Genomic DNA, 25,498 nt, shown 5'->3' on the forward strand with positions numbered 1-25,498 from the left:
TGTGTCTTCTTTAATACATCAGTGTGTCCGGTTATGTGACTACAAACATTTGTGGTACTTTGCAGAAAAACTAACCTCATAAGTACCTTTAAAGTTTGACAAAAAAAAATTTCATTTTTCCTATCCCAGAAGTGTTTTCCAGGCAGTGTGGAAAAGCCTCTGAAATAACACTGAGACCACCACCAAGGTTTTAATATTTATGATAAAACATATCAATCATCATATCATACCACACTGGGTGTGGATGATATGACTGTCCCATATCTCATTTGAGAAAAAAAAAAAGCCAGCGCTGTCATCAGCCAAACCATAGATAATAAAGTAACTGGAAAAACTAGTCCTTTGTGGAGGGCAGGAAAAAAAGAAGGCAGAGGATAAAGAAGAAGAGGCAAGAAATGGAGAAAGAGGGGTTAAAAATGTGAGGAGAGGAAAGGAGAACGGGGGAATTCAATATATTTTTAATCTTGCGGATGTAATCAGATTATGCGTCTGCCAGGAGCGACGTATTTCATAAGGAATAACCAGTTTCGGGGATGGAAGGGGAAGCAGAGTGGCGAGGAGGAGCGGTGGAGACGTGCACTTTGGCTAGCCGATCTACATCGACACTGACAGATTCTAATAAATGCGCTGGGAGGCGCCCGGAGAAACACAATGCCGTGTAATCATTTTATCATGACAAACCGGAATTCCAATGCTGTCCCATGTGAGCTCAGCCGGGGGAAAATTGAATTAACTGTGAATTGCTCATGCTTGGGGAATGGGGAAGAGGGGAAAAGGGGGGATTGGTGGGGGGGGGGAGGATAGACAGAGAGTAAGTAGAAGGAGGGAAAGAAGAGAGGAGGATTTGGCCTGCTTTGGTTTTGGCAGCGTTTCTGGACTCTCGGGGCTCAGGCGGTTTCACAGAGGAGCTCTGGTTTCAGCAGCTTCAAGCTAACGACGCTAACTCTGTGATCCAATACTGACACACTCGAACGCTGCATGACTTAGCAGTGCGGAAAACACATCACACATCGCCGCTGAATGAGACGTAGACGCCCTCAAGTATCTGAGGGAGGGGACTATTAAAACAATCACACACATCTGCTAACACATGTTCAACCACTCTCCTGCTACGCGCTACAGGTGCTAGTAATACTGAGCTTGTGAGGAAATTCTAACAGCTACATTTATTCCCCCAAATGACGATAACATGCAGGTTTTGAGAAGATTGGCACTTTGGCAACCGCATAAGCCAAAGTTATCCTTGTGGCTATGGTAAATGGCTGCTTACAGCTGCCAGTCAAATGACTTTATTGCAGTTCCAGTGATATAACATGCCACTTTATAGCTGGGAGCTTGGTCCTCTTAAGAAAGACCAACTTGGTTAAGTACCAAGCAGTCCTGTAATTACTGTAACCAGACTACTTTCTCTAAATTGTTTGCACAGCCTGGGTCTGCAGCCCAAAATGTGTGATTGTACATGACGGCTGCACGTGGGAACACGTTGGCTTAGGCAGACACCCAATGTAGCTGTGTGACCATGTGCGCATCAGCTGTTGACCCTGCTGTGTGACTGGTGGATATCTTAACACAAGCCTTCAGAGCGCCATGCCAACAGTACTCAATATCCAAACTAAAACAAGAGGCCCTGCTCAGACTTATTATTTCAATGACCTCATATGGAGCTGAAATTCAATGCATCCATCTTGGTTTTCCCAAGCTGAATGCTAATCAGTGTCGGCTTAGTCTATATCCACGACGTTCCACTTCCGGGATTGCTCCTTTGCCACCGGAAAGTCCGCCGGATTGCACTCTTTTCCGGATGTCCGTCACCTCCCGCTTTCTTTGTGTTGGCATTTTAAACTCCGGTGGATTTCTGAGGACTATGGTTAACTGCTCCTCAGATCTCTGCAGGGTAAATCCAGACAGCTAGCTAGACTATCTGTCCAATCTGAGTTTTCTGTTGCAAAACTAAAACTACCTTGGAACATACACATTCCACCAAAACAAGTTCCTTCTCGAGACTATTTTGCAGCAGCACCGTGGCTCTGTCCGTCGCTTAGCACCGCCCAAGTCGATTGTGATTCTTTTCTCTCCCATCCCGGAATGCTGTGTGGACTAGTGAGACCCTCCTCCACAGCGCTGTAGAGGAGGGTCTGGCAAAGCGAGACTAGGGTCGGCTCTACTGCATTATTATATTTACTGTTTTTTTTCACAAGATAAATGCTGGAATAATGTTACCTATCACAGATTGTTTACAGAAATGTCCTATTTTGGGGCGCCTGGTAACACCTGGTAGAGCGTGCGCCCCATGTACGAAGGCCCTTTGCTGCATGTCATTCCCCCTCTCGCTCTCTCCCCTTTCATGCCTAAAACTGTCCTATCAAATAAAGACAGTGGATTTTTCATTGATTTCTTAGTACTTTATTTAACATGATGGTAGAAGGTGCAATATGTAGATGCTGCTGTTGAACTGAGGCAGATCAGAAATTTCAGTTTACGGGAAAGTACTCATATCTTTTTTTTTTTGGAATTTGTTTTTGTGTTTGACTGTTCAATGTTCCCTGCTTATTAAAAGAAAAACACTCATTGCTGGCAATTCATATCTATGTTCTCATCCTTGCATAAGAACATAGAGCAGATTTGATGGTGTTTCATGTTATTATGCTCCATGACATGTTTTATCTGTTACACAGTGAATATTGAACTTTAGCTAAACTTAGTTTTGATTAAACTTAGATTACCGCCCCCTAAAAGTCGTTCAGCCGTTAAGGATGACTTGCCAAGATTGACTAGTTTTCAGGTTGCATTTGCACCTTTTGATATAGAATTCCTGGCCTATACTTGTTCCACCCAAGACGCATGAAGTGGCAAAGTATATATCTGGTATTAGGCTAATACAAACTAAATAATGTTTTAAATGTCCCTAGATGCAGATGTAAATGTTCATGCTAGCTAAAAAACAATGCAATATTTTTACTATGCATTTAGTTTTACATTTAAAGCTAATTTCCTACACAAAATCCGACATTTGGCTGCATATCTGTGATGAATTACTATGACTTCCTTTAATTTAGTTTGAGAGTCATTAATAGTTCTTGTTCTCTCACTTCTAAGACAGCATATGCTGAAGTATTTGCATGAAACCTGCTATCCAGAGATCCTCATTATTCGCCTACACTTCATCTAAATTCTTAACTTTATTCTTAAATCCAAGCCCCATGTAAGTTGAAAAATGGCTCCACTTTGATGGAATTTGCTCATCTTTTTTTATTTTTTTTTATCTCTGTGGAGGTATTTGGTCGTCTTGAGGAAAGACGTTAAAGATCATGCACACAGAAAGAGAACAGAATCTGCCCCGCTGCGGCCTGTGACTTTAGATTAGGGCCTATCAGGGTTCCGGGGTCGCTTCGGATACAACCCAGATGCTGCAGCTACGCAGCAGCGTGTCGCTGTGGAAACGGGAAGTCATGACTGCTGAGAGATAAAGGGCTTGATTCTTCCCCCCGCTGAACACATCCCAGAAAAGAAAACGAGCACGCACACACATACTGCACATGTGGTACACATGGGGGTGTATGTGAAAACGGAGCCTCTTCTTCTAATCCTTTAGCCACCCACACAATCCCTCTTTTTCTGTCCCTTCTGATTTCACTCTATCATTCCTTAAACATTAATATCACAGCTTTGACCCCAGCCACTGAGGATGAGGCAGGGATTTGCATAATTAGCCCCACTTGGTGGACAAGTCCCACTCCAGACCCGATGAGAGCGTCTCTAGTGGGCTTGCTCAATTTCACATGTAGGAGACTGTGTACAGTTAGATAACCACAGTTGAGAGGAGGGAAAGTGCCAAACAAATGACAGGCAGACTAAAGAGGGCATGTTGTAGGTTTTGTGATAAAGAAATGTTGCCACAGGATAAAAAGAAAAGTCATAGTATCGCAGTGGCTTTGCCATTAGCAACACTTCAGTCAAAATGTCAAGTGAATGAGATAAGATTTTGAAACTTTGAGAAATACAGTGGGTGAATTTCTGTGCATGAAATTTCTGTGCATGAAATTCACCCACTGTGAGCAGATACATTGCATACTAAATGGAATAAATGGTTATTATTCTTTAGTGACGGCAAACCAGGAAAAATGAATGTATGTGTATACATATACAGTATATGTGTGTGTACGTACGTACTTACGTACGTACGTACGTACAGGTATGTATGTATGTATGTATGTCTGTATGTATGTTTGTATGTATGTATGTATACACTGATGCACCAACTTTATAGCATACAAAGTTCATTCTAAAAGTTCAAAATATTATGTCACTCAGAGTTCTGCAGGGATAAGTCATGCTAATAAGTTAGCAGCATTTTTGCACTTCCTGTTCCCCTGTCTGGAAGTCAATGGGTTTTGGTTAGATGCCTGAAATAAGGTCTGTGGTTAACACAAGGTTAAGGGACTTTCCCATTTCGTTCTGCAACATTAAATATGTCAGTAGAATACTTGTGAATTTCGTCTTTAAAAATGATGTTGCCACAAGTTCCTAAATGAGACTTACAAGTGGCTAAATGAGACTACAGAGGTTGTCAGAGACATTAGACAGCACTGTCAGCTCAGTGGTGGCGACGTTGTAGTCATGCAACTGTCTTGTAGTTCATTTAATAGCCTAATGTTGGCAAAATCCAACATTTGCGTTTTGTCGGGGGAACCATAGCAATGCTAACTTTTGGGTTGGCCTACAAAAATACATCATCCCTGCAACAATCTATTGTAATTAGTTATGGTGAAGAAAATATACAGGATGTATAAAATCCGTACACATTAAAAGGCTTAAGAACTGTAAAAAGAAGTCAAGAGAAGTCAGTGTTCATTATTACATTTGAAAACATGTAATAGCTAATTAAATAAAAAACAATAAAAAAAACCACCCAGATCTCTTGCCCTGTCATTGTAAAGTTAGAAGACCCACAAACAGAGTGACATTTCTGGGGAAGCTGCAATGGATATTCACAGAAAATTCTTGGCTGCAAATGTCGCAACATTGTTTATCTGACAAATGTACTTCCCTTGACATTTATTGCATAACTTTATTGACAAAACCCGTCTCTGCCTCCAGCAAATGTTAAAACTTTTTTTTTTTTTACAATATGGAGTGAGTTTACAAAAATTCAGAAGACTCCCCATTCAAGCAATCAAACGCAATACACAACTCCTGGAGTATTTGAATGGAGAGACAGCTATTGTCACTGCAGCAAAACAGATACAAAAGAAAGGACGCAGTAAATTAACTCCGGGTTAAAAACCTTATTTCCACTGTTATAGAATTATGTTCTGATCCAAACCACCCAGGACTCCTGGATTGATTACAGTTGGACAATCAACAAGGCAAGGAAAGTCCATGTACTTAAGTCAAGCACAGGGACAACTGAAGGAATGAAAGGATGGATGGATAGATGTAACGAAGAGAAGATGTGCAGAGGAATACCATTAAAGAAGGCAGCACTGCTAGAGCACGTCCAGACAGAGTGGTCTGAAGCCCAGGGGATGTCAGCCTTTATCATATATTCCCCCCCATACACACACACACACACACACACACACACACACACACACACACACACACACACACACACACAAACTGAAGCATGTCTCTTCCACTTGACAGTCCCCCACAGCATTAGCTCTTGTAAAGATTTCTTTATTGGTATATGTCATGCTCAGAGTTTTCCTAGAAACCAGCAGTGCGTAGTTATGAAGTAATAGCCTTAATCAGCGTCTGGCTCTGTGCCTGAACCTGGGCTCGTAGCTTAATCCTCACTGTTTGATTTTCTCCATGGATACAGCGGAGACATCCCAAAACACTCCCGCTTCATGACAACATGCCCCAAAAGTAGGAAAAATGAGGCCCAGTGTTGTTTGAGAAGAATGAAGTGGCTGTCTAAGTTAGAAACAGACAAGGCAAGAGTCTGTTGATACATGAGAACCACATTAGGCCGATCACATCTTGTTTGACTTCATCCTGACACAGCTGGTGTGCGATGAGAAAGTAAAAGACGGGGGGAGCCAGGGTTATTTCTGCTGTCAGTTCCCAACCAGGTCGTTACGTAAGAAAGAGCATCTTAACTGAAGTCCCGGTAAAAGACACAAAACCAACCGGAGACCCTTCTGTTAAGGGAATCTGTGGCGAGGCATAAAGGGAATATATGTGGGTGCTGAAGTCCAGCTGTGCCATCTTTCTCTTTGTGTCTGTTAAACATTTGACAGCTTGAAGCCCAACAGACGCGCACAGTTTTCTCAGTATAATGCACTAAACTAAAGGTGCCAGGTCCACAACCAACATGTAACAAGGATTAAACGGTGCATTGTCCCTGCTGTGCTCTAGTAGGGTCTAAGAGAATGAGACTAAGAGAACTGCGATTGACCCGTGATAACCTAAGCACTTCATGGCATTTCTTCTTGTCTTCAAAATATAATTGATTAAGCTCTGAGGATCAAAACACTGTACAATTATATTAAAAGCTTATTCCACTGAACACTGCAAGAGAGTCTTTCTCAAGGTTCTTGCGGGCAAAGTTACAAATGTCAGAGTATTGATTTATAGATGCTCTTCGAGCAGGGATGGTATGTTTAACAGTAAACTGTAGATTTACGATGTTGCCAAATACCATTGGACGGATGTGAACATTTGAGACTGAACACCTGCCAATGCAGGCCTGCTTTAAGACAGAGAGACCATGTATAGAGCTGGCACATGCAGTACTTCAGTCATAACATTGTATCCAAAAATGGCAGCGGGCCACATACTGGAAATCTCACAGATGGCCGGAAATGGAGCAGCGTGGTATCCCTAGAGATTAATTTAATATAGGACAATTCTGTAGTGCACAATTTACATGCAATGCTTGGTGCTAATAAAGGAAATAGAGTGACCTTTATGTTGCAACGCTAAGGAGGTGGAGATTGGGTGGTGGTGTGTAATGTGCCTAAACTGCATGCCAGAAATCCGTGTTTGCATCCTGTCACAGATCAATAAATAATTGACTTGTTTTACCGTAACCATGATTCAGGAATAAGCCATGATTACCTATCATATCTTAACCACAGTTTGACAATGGTTAATTTGTCACTACGAGTTGCCATGCTATTCAGAGGCTTGTATGTTTGACTTTTTGAAGCAGTTGCTCATCCTTTGTACTAATGAGTCAATCGTTAGTGTTTCATGCCCATCCAACCTGCCGGTTACTTCATATCACTGTCTATGCAAAAGGAAAAAAAACTAACTTGACTTACTTTAGTACAACAGGGCATTCAGGGTTACTTCTATATCCCTGGATGCCCCAAATGCCTCTGCCCATTCAATCTATTGCTGTCTTTATCTCTTTCAGCGTCCCAGCAGCTGCAGACTCAGGTGGAGGGACTACCGTGAATCAAATGTGGAAGTGGAGCGTGAATGGTAGAGAGCTGGAAGGTAGAGTATTAACTGCCTCTGCCTGTCCGTCTCATTCTCTTTCCGCTGGAGTCACTTCGGGCCGATCAACCTGCGAAAAGGCTATGAAATAGCGGCGGTGGGATCTCATCCATCAAATCCAGACCCAAGGCCCTGGAGGGCCCCATGTGGAGAATGGTAACCGCATCCGATATCGTAGTAAAACAATGAAAGAGCTGGGTTTCCATCTTCGCAAAGATACTATCAAATTAAAGATGTCCGTCATTGATCACTGCTCTGGCTACCAAAATGGTCTGACAGATCACTTTAGAGGCTTCTGCCATCAGCACAAATCTATTTGTGAGATAAATGAGCTTGACAACAAGGTCTACAATTGGTTGGTTTTTTTCTCTGTTTAATATGGCAGCATTGAGCTCATAGTGCTAGTCTCCTCCATAGCCCTCTCCATCCCGAAGAGCTTTAATCTCCCACTGGGCCTCTGTGCGACCCATCCAACTCACATTTGCATACATCTGCATATTTCCCATTAGGCTCCACTTGTTGCCTTTTCATGGAGAACCTGGATATGGTGATGATCACCCTCAACGGTAATGGTCCTATCTTTCTCTGCCTCTTTCTTTCTTCCTTTTCTCCACAACCTCTTGATCCCTTGTTTCCACTCTGTTGTCCCCCTCCCTCGATCTCTCTCACGATCTCTATCTCGATCTCTCTCATAGCTGTGATCAGTGTGCAGTATGGAGGTCTGATCCGGAGACAAAGGGGGAAGCTCCCAGTTAGATCAGCGGCGCTAGCTACTGTATAGTAAACCATCTGGGGCCTCTGACAGCCTCCGGCCTGAGAGAACACAATAACAAGACAGAAGAAACAAATTCTGTGCACAATGACCACGACTGAACCAGACTAATTACATTAATATGTGATCAACTATTCAATTAGGCCCATTCAGCTGCAAAACTCAAGAGGTATGGATACATGCAAATGAGATGAGTGAGCACACATCGCAGAAAACAAATGCCATCATGACAGACGCAGGGGAATGGACAAAGTGTGTCTATTCATTGACTGACTGTCATTCACTGAGGAGACTGGTTGTATACATACTGGGGAGAGGATTGGTGGTATAGTATATGTTGGACATATTGAATGGCAGTACATGACTTTAGAAGGCCAGCTGTTGAGGAGCAGCCTCCCGTGGTGGAGTCGAGTTATATCAGCGTTGAGGTAAGTTAAAATATTTTTACTGATTCCAATGTTTATGTATGTAAGAGCCACTGTTTAATTTTGCTCTGGAGTCTCTGGATTGGTCATTAAGTTCAGATTTATGCCAGACAGGTGGACAGGGAACGCTGATTTGCCCGGAGTGTGTGTGTATGTGTGTGTGTGTGTGTGTGTGTGTCTGGGGATGCCTGGGTGTTTTTCTGCATGGCACCCAGTGAATGCTGGTAAAGACTGGATCATTCTTTCCTACCAGCGGTGGTATCTATTAATGCAGATATTTTTTTTGTCCAGGTTTTTAAATAACAGTCTCTGCCTCTTGCCTTTTGATTCACTTTCATTGGGTTGTTTGATAGGCAGTTACTTCAAAATCGGAGTAAATGAAACCAAAGCTACTGGCTATTGATCTCACCAGGGGTAAGTGTGAAAATATGTATCAAAAAAATATAAACCAAGAGCAGATGGAATTCATATTTAGCACGACCTATTGCACCACGATTAGTTCTGGCTGTGTTCTCTGAATAAAATATGAAGACAAAAGCCTTTATTAGCTCCCTATTATGAGGACGAGTGCTATTCTATCAAAAAGAAAGTGCACTAAAGAAGGTATTCACCAAAAAGGCACAGCATCACCTTCCCCCGGCTGCTTCATTTTCTGCAGGGCACTAATCAAGCGCCTGTCTCTGCTCATGAATGTAGAGGGAAGCCTTTGAGCATTTAAATGTGCATTTAATTGCGTTGGTTCTGGAAGCGTCGTTAAGTAAAGGCTGGGAAATACATTTTTTTAATGCGACTTAGTGATGCCCGGCAAATCAAAGACCATCAAGCGAATTAATGAGGGTGAGCGGCGAGAGCATTAAGAGTAGAGACGGAGCGCCTCTATAAACAAATACATATCTCTCAACTAGACAGCGGGGACAGAGGGATAATGTGGAAGACGTAATAAATAGACTTCCCTGTCAATAGGCATAGTACGCTATCAATTCCAGCACAATGTGCCCCACTTGAATAGTGTAAATACACACACACACACACACACACACACACACACACACCTTTTTCTTCCACTATATTTTTAAAAGGCAGACAGATGCTTTAGCGGCATTCCTTTGCTCCTGTGAATAGAGCTGAGAAAGCTTCTAAAGAAGAAGAGAGGAGCGGTCAGGAGGTGCGGGAGGCGGCGGTGGGGTTGGGGAGGGGGGGGGGGCACAGATGAAAAAGAGGAGAACTATGAATATGAAACCTTCCTGGTTATTAAAAGCTGTCTTGCGGGGGCAGCGCTCCTGTCGTTAAGTACTCTTTCAATTATTAACGGCGCCGCCGCTTTCATCCGCTGGCGTGTGAACGGCAATACAGCCTCAACACACACTTTCACCGCCTGCCTTCTCTTTTCTACTCGGTAACAGGCAAACACACACTCATCAGGTATTCAGCTGTAATTGTCGCAGAGCTGGGGAGAGGACAGGTCAGCGGTGAAAATGATTATATAAAACTGGATGTTTTTTTGTTTGTCTGAGAGCTCCACAGCATGAACAGATGTAATGAAATAACTTTTACAACAAAGCTAAATTAAAATAAACCGCACTGGCTGAAACATTTTTCAAACCCGAGCGGGCCAGCCTCTGCAGGAAACTGCAGGTACACACCGCTGGCCAGCAGTGCTCAGGTCAGGCCCAATTTGGGGGCATTTTCCTCAACTGTCAAGTGCCCGTCAAGCTTCAGCAATAAAGGAGAGGAGATAAGGACAGGATATTCGAGATAGTTGGGATTGAGCTGTGGGCAATAAGGGAGGAAGCTTTTAGGGTGTTATCCTGTCTCTCTCTTCGCAGCTCCAAATGTTCCTGTGCCTCCGATGAGACGCGCTCATGTGACAGATTACCAGCACAAATGCTGCTGGAGGAAAAGCTGGCACAGTAAGAGATCCAAACACACCACCGCCAGATATATAACTGTGTGTGTGTGTGTGTGTGTGTGTGTGTGTGTGTGTGTGTGTGTGTGTGTGTGTGTGTGTGTGTGTGTGTGTGTGTGTGTGTGTGTGTGTGTGTGGTGTGTGGTGTGTAGAAGAGAGAGACGGATGTGTGAAGATGTTTTCTAGCACTAACATGCAGGACATCACTCACATATTCATGCACTTATGGCTGTGGTTTTGTGTGAAGTCTCGGAGCTTCTGCACAGGATGGTGAATTCCTTTGTAAAGAAGACTTTATTAATCGTTTGTAAATAACTGCTTCATATACTAGCCAATAATAAGACTTTTTGTTTGCCAGGTTGTGATCAAACCCTTTTGGCCATTGTTAATCCTCCCATAGCATAAACTGATACGTTTTTAGCAGACTATTTAGGAAACGTCAAGTACTCCATTAGTTACAACGAAAATTCTTTAAACATTGGCAACAGGCTGAATTATTTTTAACCGCACTTGAAAATAATTTTGGGCAAAAAAATTGTTAGGACTCAATTATAGACAGAGATGACAAGATGGAGATGTTTTTGCGTATGGAGGTTTCCTGACAAAAAATGGGGAGGTTAGGCGGTCATACCTTGCTGTGGGACTATTTTGGGCTCTTGGGGAACACTTGTTTAAGTGAAGCCCAGTCATTCTGCCCATTGAAAGTTAGCAGATTAAGGAATGTTGGATTGAGCACTGCTTATCGACCGTGGCCGGGGCGCGTTTCCACCCTGGAGATGGGACGCGAGGCACTGGGGCGTGATGACGACCGTCCCCTGGGACTCCTGTCCAATTACAGCTCAAAATGAGCCAGGAGAGCGCAGAGATTGGGCTGGGCGCACCAAGGTGATGATGGTAGGAGGGAGGGGGCTGAGAGATGGAAAATAAGAGGGGGCCAAGGATATTAGTAGCACTTGAAATTAATGGGGCAAGGGTGGAGCGGGGCTCCCAGGGGTTAGCAGAGGGCCCGATGACGACATTAACTCGGCCCTGAAGCAGGCATTATGTGCGGAGAGGTTCCAGTAATCTCGGGACACAGAGCAGAGAGGGCTCACAAGTTTCCCCAGATTGCAGCGCTGCCGCCGGGGCTAAGCTTGGCCTGGAACATCAACCATGGTGATGTACACCGAGTTAACTGTGCATAACGCTATTAGAGGGAAGCCAGACACTTCTGATGCTCAATACAACCAAGCATGGTCAGATAGCTAAGCTGAGAATTCTAGGTTGCAATCTAGAATTCATCCCGACCCACATCCCATAAAAACTGACAAATTGAAAGATTTCAGTAAAGATTTTAATAAGCTCTGGCGTTCGGAGGGCCTTCATTTGCAATGTCATATTTGGACGACTCTGCTCCGAGAGCTATTAAGCAGAAATGCGTTCGTCTATAAAAGAGCTCTTCTGTGTGTGATTGCCATTTAATAGCCGGCCATACGTTCACACTCCAGTCTCGCTGTAATGTTTCAGTGCACCAGGGACCATCAGTGAGCAAGGAGAGAGAACCCAGGGCCACGAAACATCTCGTCCAAATTACCGTCATCTTCCAAAGCATGGCGTCGAGGGGATGAGATGAAATGTTGTCATAATGTCGCTGTGGCGGAGCTCATTGCCTGCACATTCAATGCGTACAGCCAGAAGATATGACAAAGACCGGAATAATAACAAGCTGATGCTGTACACACACCAGGATACAAACGATAAATCTGTTTTGGTTACACATTCCATGACGATTTCATTAATACTAGACTGATTGTATATGGGAAGCCGGGATTGTCTAATTACACATACATTTTCACACAAGTACACGTGTTCTGGTACATTTCTCATGGTTTTAATGGAGAGTTTTAGTATGCCATTAAGGCTTCATAGTGGCCAACACATTTTGTGAATGTGACAGCTTAAAAACAGTCAAATTCACCTTGAAAGATAGTGAATAATAGTATAAGATATCAGCCTGTATCAGTTGCAATAACCCACTATCAGTGGGTGTTGAGAGGGTGAAAAGGACAGATAGACGCATTTTAAGTTTTCGCCAGGAGTCAGCAATGCTTTTAATACGTACAGTCACATCAATGGCACATTAAGACAGTGTAACCACGGCAACAGACACCAGGATTATGTCAAAGAGAGGCAGACAAAAGATCCAAAAATGCTTTGTGTAAAACAGTGGCAACACAGTCCTGAGAGAAAAGAAAAGACAAGAAAGGAAAGAAAAGAAAAGAATTAAAGACAGAAATAAGCAAATTTCCAAGAAAGAAAGCTAGAAATGTACTCAGTGCTGCGAGGACAGGATTTGCAGCTCACGCTGAGTGTGTGTGGAGTTGTATTAACCACATTATGGGGACATAAATCTGGGCAAACAGTTTTTGGGGGACTTGTATCCATTTGGGGACAAAACGCATGTCCCCACAAGGTTAACCCTTATAACATTTTAGGGTTTAGACTTGATTTTTGGTTAAACCTAGGGTTAGGCATGTAGTTGATCAACTGAGGGATCAGCTTTCCATATCATATGCATCTCTCACACACGCACGCCCACATGCACGCACACACACACATGCACACACACACATGCACACACACACACACGCAGTATGAGATGTAATGACCATGATGGCTCCGGGGCTCTTTCTTGAGCCATCCGACTGTGAGCAGAACATTAAGCAACAGTCCACTCCCATAAAACACACAATGTTTCTGCAGCTGCAGTAACACCGTCTGTCTCTTCCCGCTTCTCGCTTGCTCTTCACCACTCCCCCCCCCTTTTGACATTTTCATCTTTATCCAATTTGTTGGTCTTCAAGAGCCAAATTCAGCCAGGTCAAGCAAAAGTAACTTCTCAAAACCTGGCTGCTTTCTTTAAAACTCTGTTGCAATGAAGTACTTTTGTACTTAAGTACAGTGGGTGGGCAAAATAAAATGAACATCTTATAATACAATAAACCCATCCATTCAAATCCCAATTGCTGTAAGGCGTTTCTATTTTTGTCCACCCCCTGTATAAAATCCCTGAACCAAGGTAAAAGTTGACTTTAAAGCATTGAGTCATCAACGAGTTATCTCAGAGACAAGTTGAAACACAGACTGCCATAAATTACAAAGTCAAATGCCCATAAATTAGCCAATCACAGCACAGACCCAACAGAAATGTGTCACAATGCTAAATGTTGTAATATGGGTACTGCTTTGTCACTTCCTTTTTCAGCCACAGATGTCTTTTGATGACTGTGAGTGTCCTGGAATTTAAACAGCTTGTTTCGAAAGCCGAAAATCTCCTATGTTGAAGTGCATGGTGAAGTAATAGTTGAGCCATTGATCTTTTTGTGCAAATGGAGAGCAGATTCCTCCTTATTTCACCTTTGAAAACGTAGTTGCTTTTATTTAGAACTGAAATCTGCACGTTTACATTACATTATTGCAATCTTTGGCGAGTTTTTGTTAAAATTATTTTGAAACTACCACAAAGGACATTTTACTTTTTAACATGACTTTTTTTTAATAAATAAACATTAGAAATCACTGTGTCCTGTGTTCTAGAGACATAATGGGAACATGAACACCAGGGTCGCTTTCACACTGTTCAGTCACACATGCTCCATTAAGAAATTGACCATTTAATTCAAATTGTTATATCGTTAGACTTGAAGCAAAATGCTCAAAAAGAGATTCTGCTGGAAGTCGTAATCAACCGCAAATGCAGATAACGCTCATCAAAAGCTAAGAAAAAGCTAAATAACCGATGGGTTCTGAGATTGCACTCCTGCCAATGTGTTCCGCCTCTTTTGCTCTCCACACCGACTGTTTACCTGAATGCAACCAAAGCCCACTCCAATGTGATTGGTCAATACTACTTGGAATACAAACCAGAACGTTTGCGATACCAAATTCTTGTCTGTTGCCTAACGATTCCGCATTCACATGCAGATATCTGTTTATAGAGATTATGTCTCAGATACTGTACTAGGAATGGAGTGATAGACCAAATTCTCAAAGTCTATATGAATACTTTAAATCGAAAGAAGTAAAGAAAACCATGCAGGAAATGTTTCCTAGTCGTTTCACTTATTTGAATTTATTGTAAAGATACATTTGGGATTTTTGTATAGTCAAAGTAAAACAGTAACACAAGTCCAGTACTAGATCATGTAAATAAGGGGTTTTCCCTTTCTTTCACAGAGACAAAACGACTCAGAGTCTGGAGCGAATCAGCTCTGGTTGTTACATCATACAGAATCCCCACTATCTGGGCTCCACCCTGCAGCACTGTTCCCTTTTCAACACTATGTCAGTCTGTGTGTGATCTTCTTCATGGCATATACTGAGTTGTGCAAGTCCAATTTCTTATCCCTGCTCTGGTTTACCTCTTCCACTTGCCAGTACTGTTAATGTCATACAGCTTCAACTTCCCCAGCCTAATAGAGCTCAACAGTGTTGTACCTTTGCCTTTTTTGACGTTTTCAAAATGTTCTTTTGCGTTGTATCAAATGTTTTATGGTCATGATTTATCTCGTAGCTGGTTGGCTTGGTTTCAGGCTTAAAACTCTTGATATAAGCATTTTATGAAAAGTCAATGGAGCAACTGAATGAGGAAAATCACTTCTGGAACAGGAGCTGTTCAAAAAGTGGGCGGTCACTGTTAAGGAACCGATAACTAGGGACGCACCTCCCAATAAGAAGAGACAGACAGAGGGTTGTCTACCTCCACCACAATGTAGTTTGAATGATTATATTGCCGAATTGATCAATACTACATTTGTTGTGAATCTAAATTTGGCACTTAGTATCAGCCCACATCAACCAACACTGGTTGTATCCCGTTGACAGCGATCATGGCTGTGACTAAAGATGACTGTAAACCCTCTACAGTCAATCAGCTGTACCTCCTTGTCTGTTCTGTCCAGACAGTTTGTATTTAAAATAATAAGAATATAAAAAAAAACTTCTATATTTTCACTAATTTTTCTCTTGAGCTCTGTTTTTTCCTTTCTTCTTTTTCCAACCTCCCTTTTGCAACACTCCAGGGTCACCATCTGCATGGCAACACTCACAGCGTGACACTTCCAAAACCCAGGAGGAGGAAGAGAGCGACAGAGCACAGACCTCTCTCTCTCTCTCTCTCTCTCTCTCTCTCTCTCTCTATTCACGGGCCACCCATAATTCATTAGCTCACCCTCTCATATTTTTCTCTCTTTGCAGTGTGACCGATGCGGGTTTCTGAAAGCTGGTTGGGAAATTTTCTGGAATGAAGGTGCTGACAGTCCATAGTTCGTACCGGCATTCAGCATTTTTTAATTTGACCATTTTTATGCCAAACCTCATTCAGAAAAAAAAGCTATATTTTAGACCGTGGAACAATAAAATGTCCCATTTAAAACCAATGAAGGTATGCATACTTGTAGACTATAATCAATCAAACTGCAAACTACAAATACTCATACATAACTTTTTAACGTTAAGCCCATATCGGCCTCATTTAATGGCTCAACTGTACATATCATTAATGTTGCATATCCATCTACATGACAAATAATGATTTCCTTCACAGATAGCCTCTTGTGCTGCACAGCTTCAATCCGATCTATTGAAGTGATCCTTGCAAAAACCAAACACTCACTATCATTGGTCAGTTTTTTTTTATCTGGCCTCTGATCATGCATTGTCTGCATTTTTTTAAATTTTTGGCTTCACTTTGAACATCCATCAGTCACACACACACACACACACAAAGAGATTTAATTCCTTTTTTTTTTTATTATTTTCTTCACCGGGCAGAGTGCCAATGTTTTCCTTTCCTTCACTGACTCTCACCCCCTCATCCCTCCTGCTCTTCTTCCCCCCCGCCCCCTTCTTCCTCACCCCTCTCCTTTACTCCGCTAAGCTTTCCCGTTACGGTTGCAAGCAAAAGCTGTTTATTTATTCAGACAAGATCTATTTTTCCCCTCTCATTTTTCTACCCCCCACACTCTTCTTTCTTTCTCTCCCTCATCCTCTTCCCCCCTCTTGTTACATGCTTGTAGAGGATCACTGTGATCGGGGGGCAGGGGGTGGGATCTGATGCACTGAAAGGGAGCGGAAGAAATTCACTGCGATTTGGAGGTGAAGACGAAATTTCAAAAAGAGAAAAAAAGGGATATAAACACAGAAGGTGGAGGAGATAGTCCACTCTTAAGCTATACTGCACAAAGACGGTTATGTGTCACCGGGGGGGAGGGGAACACACACAAACACACACACACACACACACAAACACACCGGTATAAAGCTTCTTTAAGGGCATGACCGTTGTGTGAATAACACTGTAACAGAGTATGGCACTAAAATACATGATTATTGTGTGTGTGTGTGTGTGTGTGTGTGTGTGTGTGTGTGTGTGTGTGTGTGTGTGTGTGTGTGTGTGTGTGTGTGTGTGTGGAGAGAGCGAGAGGGTTGGTGTAAGAGAGAGAGTGCGAGCAAGAGAGCTAGAGGGCCGTGCTCCAGGTGGTACATTATTAAACAGATTTGTCACTTTGGGCCAATGGCATTAAGTGTGTGTGTGTGTGTGTGTGTGTGTGTGTGTGTGTGTGTGTGTGTGTGTGTGTGTGTGTGTGTGTGTGTGTGAGTGAGTGAGGATGAGTGAGTTTGTGTGTGTGTGTGTGTGTGTGTGTGTGTGTGTGTGTGTGTGTGTGTGTGTGTGTGTGTGTGTGTGTGTGTGTGTGTGTGTGTGTGTGATTGCACGCGCACAGGCTAATGTATAGGTTGCACTTATTGGCCTCTTAAATGGAGAAGAGAGAAAAGAAAGAAGGAAGGAAAAGACAAACAGAAATAAATAAGGAAAAGGCTAAAGAAAACTAGGTTGAAATAAAGAAGACAAGTAATAGCATAGAAGGAAAAGAAAAAAAACAGCATAAGACAATTCAAAATGAAAACATCAAAAAGAAAAAAGACAAATATGCATAAAGAAGGTTGGTATTTCTTATATGTTCAGCATATTTGAATAGAACGCCATGCTCACTGATTATATACTGCCTGTATGAACTAACACACATGAATACACACACACACACACACACACACACAGATCGTCATGTGAGGTGTGTGCTATGGTTGTGTTTTAAATCCCTAAAGCTGCTGTTGACTAAGCTGATCTTTGTTGGGAAGAAGGAAAAAAGCAGCAACTGTATCTTCCATGACAGGCAACAACACTTGTTTTACTCAAAAATAACATTAAAGAGACAGTGTCCTCACACACACACACACACACACACACACACACACACACACACACACACACACACACACACACACACACACACACACACACACCTAACCGGTGAGCACTCTGTTTGAAAAGGCTGAGAATAATGCAGCGCCGCAACTGAAATATACTTGCAAAGGCAGAACAACAATGCCAAGGTTTTGACTTTGATGGCAGCAGGAGACAGAAACCATATTTCGATACATATTTTAAAATCCGTCCATTTTCACTCAGATACTTTTACTCTCAGCGAAATAGAAAACATATTACATAAGATATGACATTATGACCACAAACCTCTCCTTTCAAACCAAAGGTAATGAACGTTTTCCGTGCTAGTTTCTAGTTGAGTGACAAGAATGCAGATGCATTACTAAGCTCAAATTGCAATACCACAATGCTAACAACATACAAATCTAATCACTTTTTTTATGAAATAAAACATTAACCTTCAGGGGAGAGGAGCAAAGGCACTTTTTCACATAGCAAACACCACGCATGTAACAACTGTGGCTATTTATTGTGTTATCTACAAACTAAATTAATCTTGAGCTGAAATGTGTCATCAGGCTTACCACCTCAGCTATAGACATTTATAGACACAACCCCAGACTTTCATATTAATCTATATGATACAGTATCACACTGTAATGTTGTTACTGGGACGAATGGAGCTCATTTTAACAACTTTGTATACTTTTGTGCCACTGGAACAATTAGTCAATAAAGGGCAAACATTCAACACCAATGTTGATGATTGATTTGTAGTTCAAGTCATGATTTCTTTTGCTTTTATTAGTCTTATTTGATACTAAAATGAATATATATGGGTTTACACGTGTTGCCCGTCAAAAAAAAGCATAACAAGAAACTGTATCCTCCGGCTCTGAGAACCTGTAATGGGCATTCTTCACTTTTATAGCCCTAACGAATAGTAAGTCAACTGATAACTATGTGAGTTGCAGCCCGATATGCAGCCCTATACTGTTAAAAAAAAATGAATGAGATCATTGTGTATGTAAATCTGCAAAGTAACTACAGCTGTGAAGTAAATTTAGTGGAGTAAAAAGAACAATATTGAGTAGCAGAAGTACCTCAAAAGTGCACTTAAGGACAGCACTTAAAGGTCCCATATCATGCTCATTTTCAGGTTCATTCTTGTATGTTGGGCTTCTACTAGAACATGTTTACATGCGTCAATGTTCAAAAAACACTTTATTTTTCTAATACTGTCTGTCTGAATATATATCTGTATTCACCCTCTGTCTGAAACGCTCTGTTTTAGTGCCTGTCTCTTTAAGCCCCCCCTCCTGAAAAAGCCCAGTGTTCTCTGATTGATTGCCGTTTACAGGTCTTGTGCATATGCGCTCTCGGAGTCTCTTCACCGTCATTGCAGCCGGGGAATGACTGTAACGCCACTGTAGCGCCATTTTCTACCTATATACAGAATAGTTGTGACATCACAACCGTACGGAAGTCCTGACGGCTCATTTAAAGTCACAGTTTCTCAATCTGGGCTGTGTGCATTTCTCTGTGGATCGAGTGTTTTTAACAGTATTTATATAGCACCTCTATCTGCTTTATAATAAAAAAAATGAATAATATGGAACCTTTAAGTAAATGTACTTGGTAATGTTCCACTACTGTAAATCACATATTGATAACCCTATAATAGAAATATAATCATTTTAGAGGTGGCAATGAGTGAACAATATTCAACTTAACAGCACCCCCCCACACACACACACACACACACACACACACACTCACACACACCTGGATGAGTCTCGCCTACATGCAGCTCTTTCCTTCTTTTCCCTCCTTTCTCCTTTAATTTCTAGTCTTTCCTTCTGCCCTTCCCTCTCTGTCATCGTTCCCCCGTCTCTTTTGTGTTTTGTGACGCACTCTCGCCTCAACTATGTTATTATCTCTTGCTGATTCCAGAGAGTTTGGAGGAATTCAGCCCTCCTTCTCTTTCTCCCTTGGCTTGCCCCGTCCGCCTCCGTCACTCTGAGGCTGAATGCAGCATTGTTCTCCGCGGCTACAAAGCTTTGATTGACAGCTGTGGGAAGTGGAGAGTGCATTTTGAATGTCCACCCTGCGCCCCCACCCCATGTGCGGTTAAAATACAAGATCCAGTCGGGGGTGCATCATTTGAAAGAAAAAAAAACAAACACAAAAACGTCAAAACTGTAGTTATGATTTAAACAACTCTTACAATTCTTTTATATATATATATATATATATTATCAGTTTGACTCCACACTCAGGGTTTTACATCAAAAAAGGTGACTAAAATTCTCTGACTAACCTGCAAATCGAAATGTGAAGGTACAATTACAGTCCACGTTCTTTTTTTTCTCTAAAACTTCTCATTCTTTCCACTCATTCAAACGTAACATCGACCTCCGATGCCTTCCGGAGCAGAGAAGCTCTGCTCCTTAGGGGACCGAAGAACCGCAGCACAAGTCCAAACCTTCTGAGGTGTTTCCTCCCAGGATAAATGCCTGGACATAGCTCGTTTGGACATTACATATTATGACTGAAACGGCATCATCGTTCACATGCGTCAAATTCAGTTTCAAAAGCTAGCGATCAGTGAGCAAATCCAGACAGGGAGGGCAGCAGAGACAGTATCACAAATAACACAAACATGTAAGCCTCATTTCTACATACAGTACTACAACACAGTGATGGAAAGGTAGAAGCAGAGAGGATTGTTTCCAAAATTAGAGGGATTTATCAAGTAAATAGTGGATTTGGATTTCAAATCAAACATTAGGATGAAATGACACCTGCCTCATTCTACATAATGGCTTCGGTGTACCGTGACAGTCTAGCATGCTTTTTTTCTGAGCTTTTTTCCCCAAGATGACAAGGAAGATATTTTGGAGAAGAAAAAAAAACGCTTAAAACTTCATCAATTTCTAAGCAATACAAATAATGCTCCGATTTCAAGATAAAACACTGACTATCGGCAGCTTGGTGCTGCAAATATCAGTAACCGCCTTCGCCAAATGTTTTCACTCTAACTCTTTAGTTAAACCAGTATAATCCTGAGCGGGGAAAAAAAGGTCTGGCTTGTAGATAAAGCACCACACACACACACTGCTCACGCCACACTCGCACACACTATCAGAGGGGATTTAAAGATTCAAACAGTGGTCTTGGCTAATTAGGCGGATGGATTTGTGCCTCTCTTCCCGGTCCAGCGGGATATAAAGCGACACATAATGCAAGCGGACGGACTCTTTAAGTAGATTAATTAAAACCAACACCGCGGGGTCAAAGGTCAAGCCCCCTTTCGCTGTCAACACCCCCTCCCCCTTCCCCTTTTTTCCTCCAGCCTCGCTCGGAGCGCACTCGAGCTGCAGGATGCTACACCTGCGATAAGTGAAAGGATTTAGATGATTGGACGACTGTGAAAAGGGACCCTGAAGAGCTCGAGGAGGGAAAAACGCAGCAGCGAAGGAATGACGGTGGAGTTTTTTTCATTTTTTTTTTTTTAAGTCATTAGACATTTAGACTCATTTTCACATTAGCACTGAATATACGCACTTCACCCTCAACTAGTGCGTTCGTATTTCTCTTTAACAACACACTTTTATCTTTGGCTTCCTGTCTCTGAACATCCAGCAATGATTTAACCAGACAGTAATAGAATAAAAACCTGAGCTCTCCTCTCTCTCCTCCCTAATTGAATCCAGAACACACCTTGCGTTTGCTGCGTGCGTGTGTGTGTGTATGTGTGTGCTGATGTAATCAGATGGAATTAATATGCATGCTGTTTCTCATTATGGCATAACTGAACTGCACTTCAGATATATGGCTTGCACTGTGAGAGGCACAGACAGATTTCTAACATCCATCCTCCGTGCTCTCTCTGGAACATGAGTGTGTGTTCATACATACGTGTGTGTGTGTGTGTGTGTGTTTACAGACTGATAGATGGAAGAGATCGTGAATGCAGAAGACACACCTCGCTGCTGATCTGATCTGATAACACTTGCTTTACCACACATTTGTCACTTGCATTAACTCCTTATTGCATTTAAAGTAAATCGAATTCCACAGAGTTGCATTAACTTGCTAATTGCGATGACGCGCTTATCATGCTGCCTAATTGTGTTACAGCAGAGAGGTCTCATCTTTCACCTGCAACGATATGTTTTCTTTATAATGTCTTCATATCTTTGTTTCATTTTACCAGCAGCATTCGATTACCAAACGCTGCGAGTCGCCGCTGTCGCTCAACCATAACGCCAAAAAAAAAAAAAGGTGGCCAGGCTCCAGCTGCGGTATCGTGAATGAACATTTAGAAAAATTATATCTCACTAAATCAAGTGGTTTTCGCTCCTCACCGCTTCCCTTTGTTCAACTGCTTCTGCTTCTCGGCAATAACAACAACAACACACTTTCTTGTTAATGCTGCGTTTATGATATGAGTGTGTGTGTGTGTGTGTGTGTTTGTGTGTGTGTGTGTGTGCGTTAAGTGCGTCTCTGAGCGTGACGGAGGTGAGTCTCATTAGGGAGAGAACGACACAGAGAACGGCGCCAAGGTGCTTCATTATCATAAATGATTGAGAAGAGCGTTTCGTGCTCATTTGTGTTGGTGAAAGTGTGTGTGTGTGTGCGCGCGCGAGCGCGAGAGTGTCGGGCACGGCGATAAGCTGGTCTTTATTAAGATGTGCCGTCTTTGGAGAGGGACAGCTGCTCCTGCCTCTTATCTGGAATAACAAAGGTTTAATGAGGGAAGAGACGAGGGACAGAGGGGAGGTAAATAATCCTCTTTCTGCCCTTCCATCATTCCCTTTCTCCTCTTTTGCTTCCTTCCTTCCTCCCTAACAAGTAATCTGACTCTCGAAAGGCGACGACAAAAATGTTACTCTCCTTCGGTCTTCTTCTGCAAAAGTTTGCATAATATTCGTCCTTTTTGAAACTCGATTTTTACCTTTGACCTTTCAACTGTAAAGCTAACACGGCTGCCCAATACGTCAATTATTAAGTCGTTATCTGTGCTAAAATTAGCTAAAAGTGACATTTTTAACGCTACCAGGAGATCTGTCCCTGTTAAGCAAATAGACCGAGAGGAAAGGAGAGAGTGTCCACAGAGAAAGTCTGTACTGCGGCTATTTGTCTCTGTGTGTGTGTGTGTGTGTGTGTGTGTGTGTGTGTGTGTGTGTCAGGTCAGCTGCATGTCCTATTTCTCATCCCTGCCTGTTTGGAAATGACATCATTTAGCCCCCCTTTCGTCCATCAGCAGTTTACTGAAATATGCCTGCTCTACATTACTCCGCTCATTTTCTATTTTGGATTTGTGGATAATGATGGTGGGATGGAGGGCAGCGGTGGGGGATAAGAATGATAGCAGAGGGGAGAAGCGGCATTAAAAGAATAATTTGAGGGTCTTCAGGGTTCTGTCTCCTCTCTCCCCGTTTCTAAAATAGAATTCGCGATAGTCGCCGCAGAGTCTGTCGAGGGAATAATGACTTATTTATCAAGTGGCTGAAATATTCAGGGACAAGGCCCTTTTAAAATCCGGCTTTTAAATTCATAGGCTTTTTCTGCTGAGATGCTTAATGACAGTGAATGTATTCATGGTGATTTGCAGGTCCGAGATAGAGCCTTGTATGCTGCCTATGAGCCTAATAGCCGTTTGACAAAAAAGGAGAGTGCTCGCACAAGACAAAAAGTTTCACCTTTGCCCTCATGGGAGGCTCGGTGAATCAAATTTGTATCAGGACCACCTCCTTCGTGCCATGAAGTAAATGGCTGTGTTGCTGGAGCAGCGCTGAAAACATATTTTGCAGCTTGAGGGGGGGGGGGGGGGGGGATGGGGGATTCTTTAAAAGCTCTCTGTTGCAGGCAATCAGCCATGAGTAAATGTTTTAAGATAAACTCCAGGAGGGGCATACTTTTTTTTTCTTCTTTTTTTTCTTGAAGTGTAGCAGAGGCTCTTCAACTATTTGGGGAACCAAATCAGCATGGGTGGGAGGTGGGAGGAGGGTGGGGGGTGGTGGAAGGGTGTGGGGTAGGGGGATGATGGTGATAAATGGGTGTTATTCTTACTTCTACACTGGAATGGACGAAGTTTGGAGATGATGGCGGTGATTTAAAAAAAAAAGCGCCGGTGGGGGGGTGGGGGGGGAGGGCAGCATCGGGGGGTTAATGAGATGTACGCAGACACGGAGCAGATTGCATGCGTCAGACTCACGGCAGAGCGGAGGAGAAGAGCGAGAGGGAGCTTCAGAAAGTAGAACGAGCTCCGTACTCGGCGCCGATTTACAGCCAAACGGGCGCAATCCGTGCGTAATTACGCACAGCAGCGCCAGAAACCAGAGCTCGACCTCGTGCCTGCGCCGCGTCCCACCCTCATTTCCTCCAAAAACACCACCCGCACTTCTTCTACTACTGTCTACTATCTCCCCTCTCTGCCACCAACCTACGTTTTTTTTTACAATGGCGAAAACACTGACCGGGCGCTTACCTTAACACGTTCCAGCTTTTCAGAGGGTCCAGGTCTGAAATTATAGAAACCATGGTCGACTGGCTGGGCAGCACCGGGAGAGGGAGGGGGTGCGGCAGAAAAAGATCGAAAGAAAAAGCGGCGGCAAAGGGCTGTAAACTCCGTCTGCGAATGGCAGCGATTGCTTGGATGCAACCCGTCCTGGTTGTTCAGTGGGTGATGAGCGCTGTCACAGCTCTCTCTCTCTCTCGCTCTCTATCTCTCTCTCTCTCTCCCTCTCTCTCTCTCCCTCTCTCTGTTTCACTCTCCCTCCCTCTCTCTCTCTCCCTCCGCCCCCTCCCGTTCACAGCATGCGCTCTGCAGACGCCTCTCCGAGCTTTTTTCCGGTCACTCTCTTTCTGTTTCACAGGAAAGCTGCTGCTGCGGGAAATGCAGAGCTGTACAGTAGAGGAGGGTAAACCCCACCTATAAAAACACATTTACCCATCTTATTTTTTATTTTATTTTTTTTCAAAACACCGGAGGGAATAGAGTTTACACACCTTCTTTTTTTCGGGCTGGCACGCTGTAGAATTTGCACACTGCAAAAAGTGTCCATCTCAGCGTCTTGTTTTGTCTTAAAAACCTCCCTTGAGGAGGATTTATTTATTTTTTGTCAGTGGGGAGTATATGTTTCACCTATTCCACACTTATTCTACGAGTTACCAGAAGGATTAAAAACATGCCACACTTTCACTTTTTTTCTTCTTCAGATTTACCTGCAATGAATCTGTAAAGGAATTAGAAAACCATTATTAAACCAACTGCCGATTAAAATGAAAGTTTCACCTAAAAGCAGGTTTAAGCGCAATTAATTGTCCAATGTTTCATGATCCAACTACAGGCTACAGCTGATCGGAAGCCACTGTGTTGAAGCTGGGTCACATGTTTTACAGCCGAGACCTCACTCAGACAGAACTGTTCGGAGGCATCATCGCAGCCCTGCAGAGCATCTCGCTCTCACTCCCTGTCAGCGCTGACTTCCTGTCTGACACCACCACATCCTGTTGATAACTGTTTATATATATATATATATATATATATATATATAACTTTTTCCCCCTCCCCTAGACATGGCAGCAGATGCGTCATCCCTGGCGAAGAATGAAAAGGCAACAGCCAAGTCCCACCTATTTCGGACTATTCTGAGCTCCTATCTATTTGCTCG

The 25,498-nt window shown here is 42.8% G+C and overlaps 1 protein-coding gene across 1 annotated transcript in view; it reads right to left on the reverse strand.

Annotated features, from left to right (window-relative positions):
• Window positions 1–24,549, reverse strand: part of celf2 (cugbp, Elav-like family member 2) — a 237,799-nt gene extending 213,250 nt beyond the window's left edge. Inside the window, exon 1 of the mRNA XM_039791623.1 lies at window positions 24,313–24,549. Within this exon, the coding sequence (XP_039647557.1) occupies window positions 24,313–24,365 (53 nt within the window). The 5' untranslated portion in view covers window positions 24,366–24,549. The remainder of the gene's footprint in view (window positions 1–24,312) is intronic.
• Between the last annotated feature and the right edge of the window lie 949 nt (window positions 24,550–25,498).

Source organism: Perca fluviatilis, chromosome 23, assembly GCF_010015445.1.
Source record: "Perca fluviatilis chromosome 23, GENO_Pfluv_1.0, whole genome shotgun sequence".
Taxonomy (NCBI): Eukaryota; Metazoa; Chordata; class Actinopteri; order Perciformes; family Percidae; genus Perca; species Perca fluviatilis.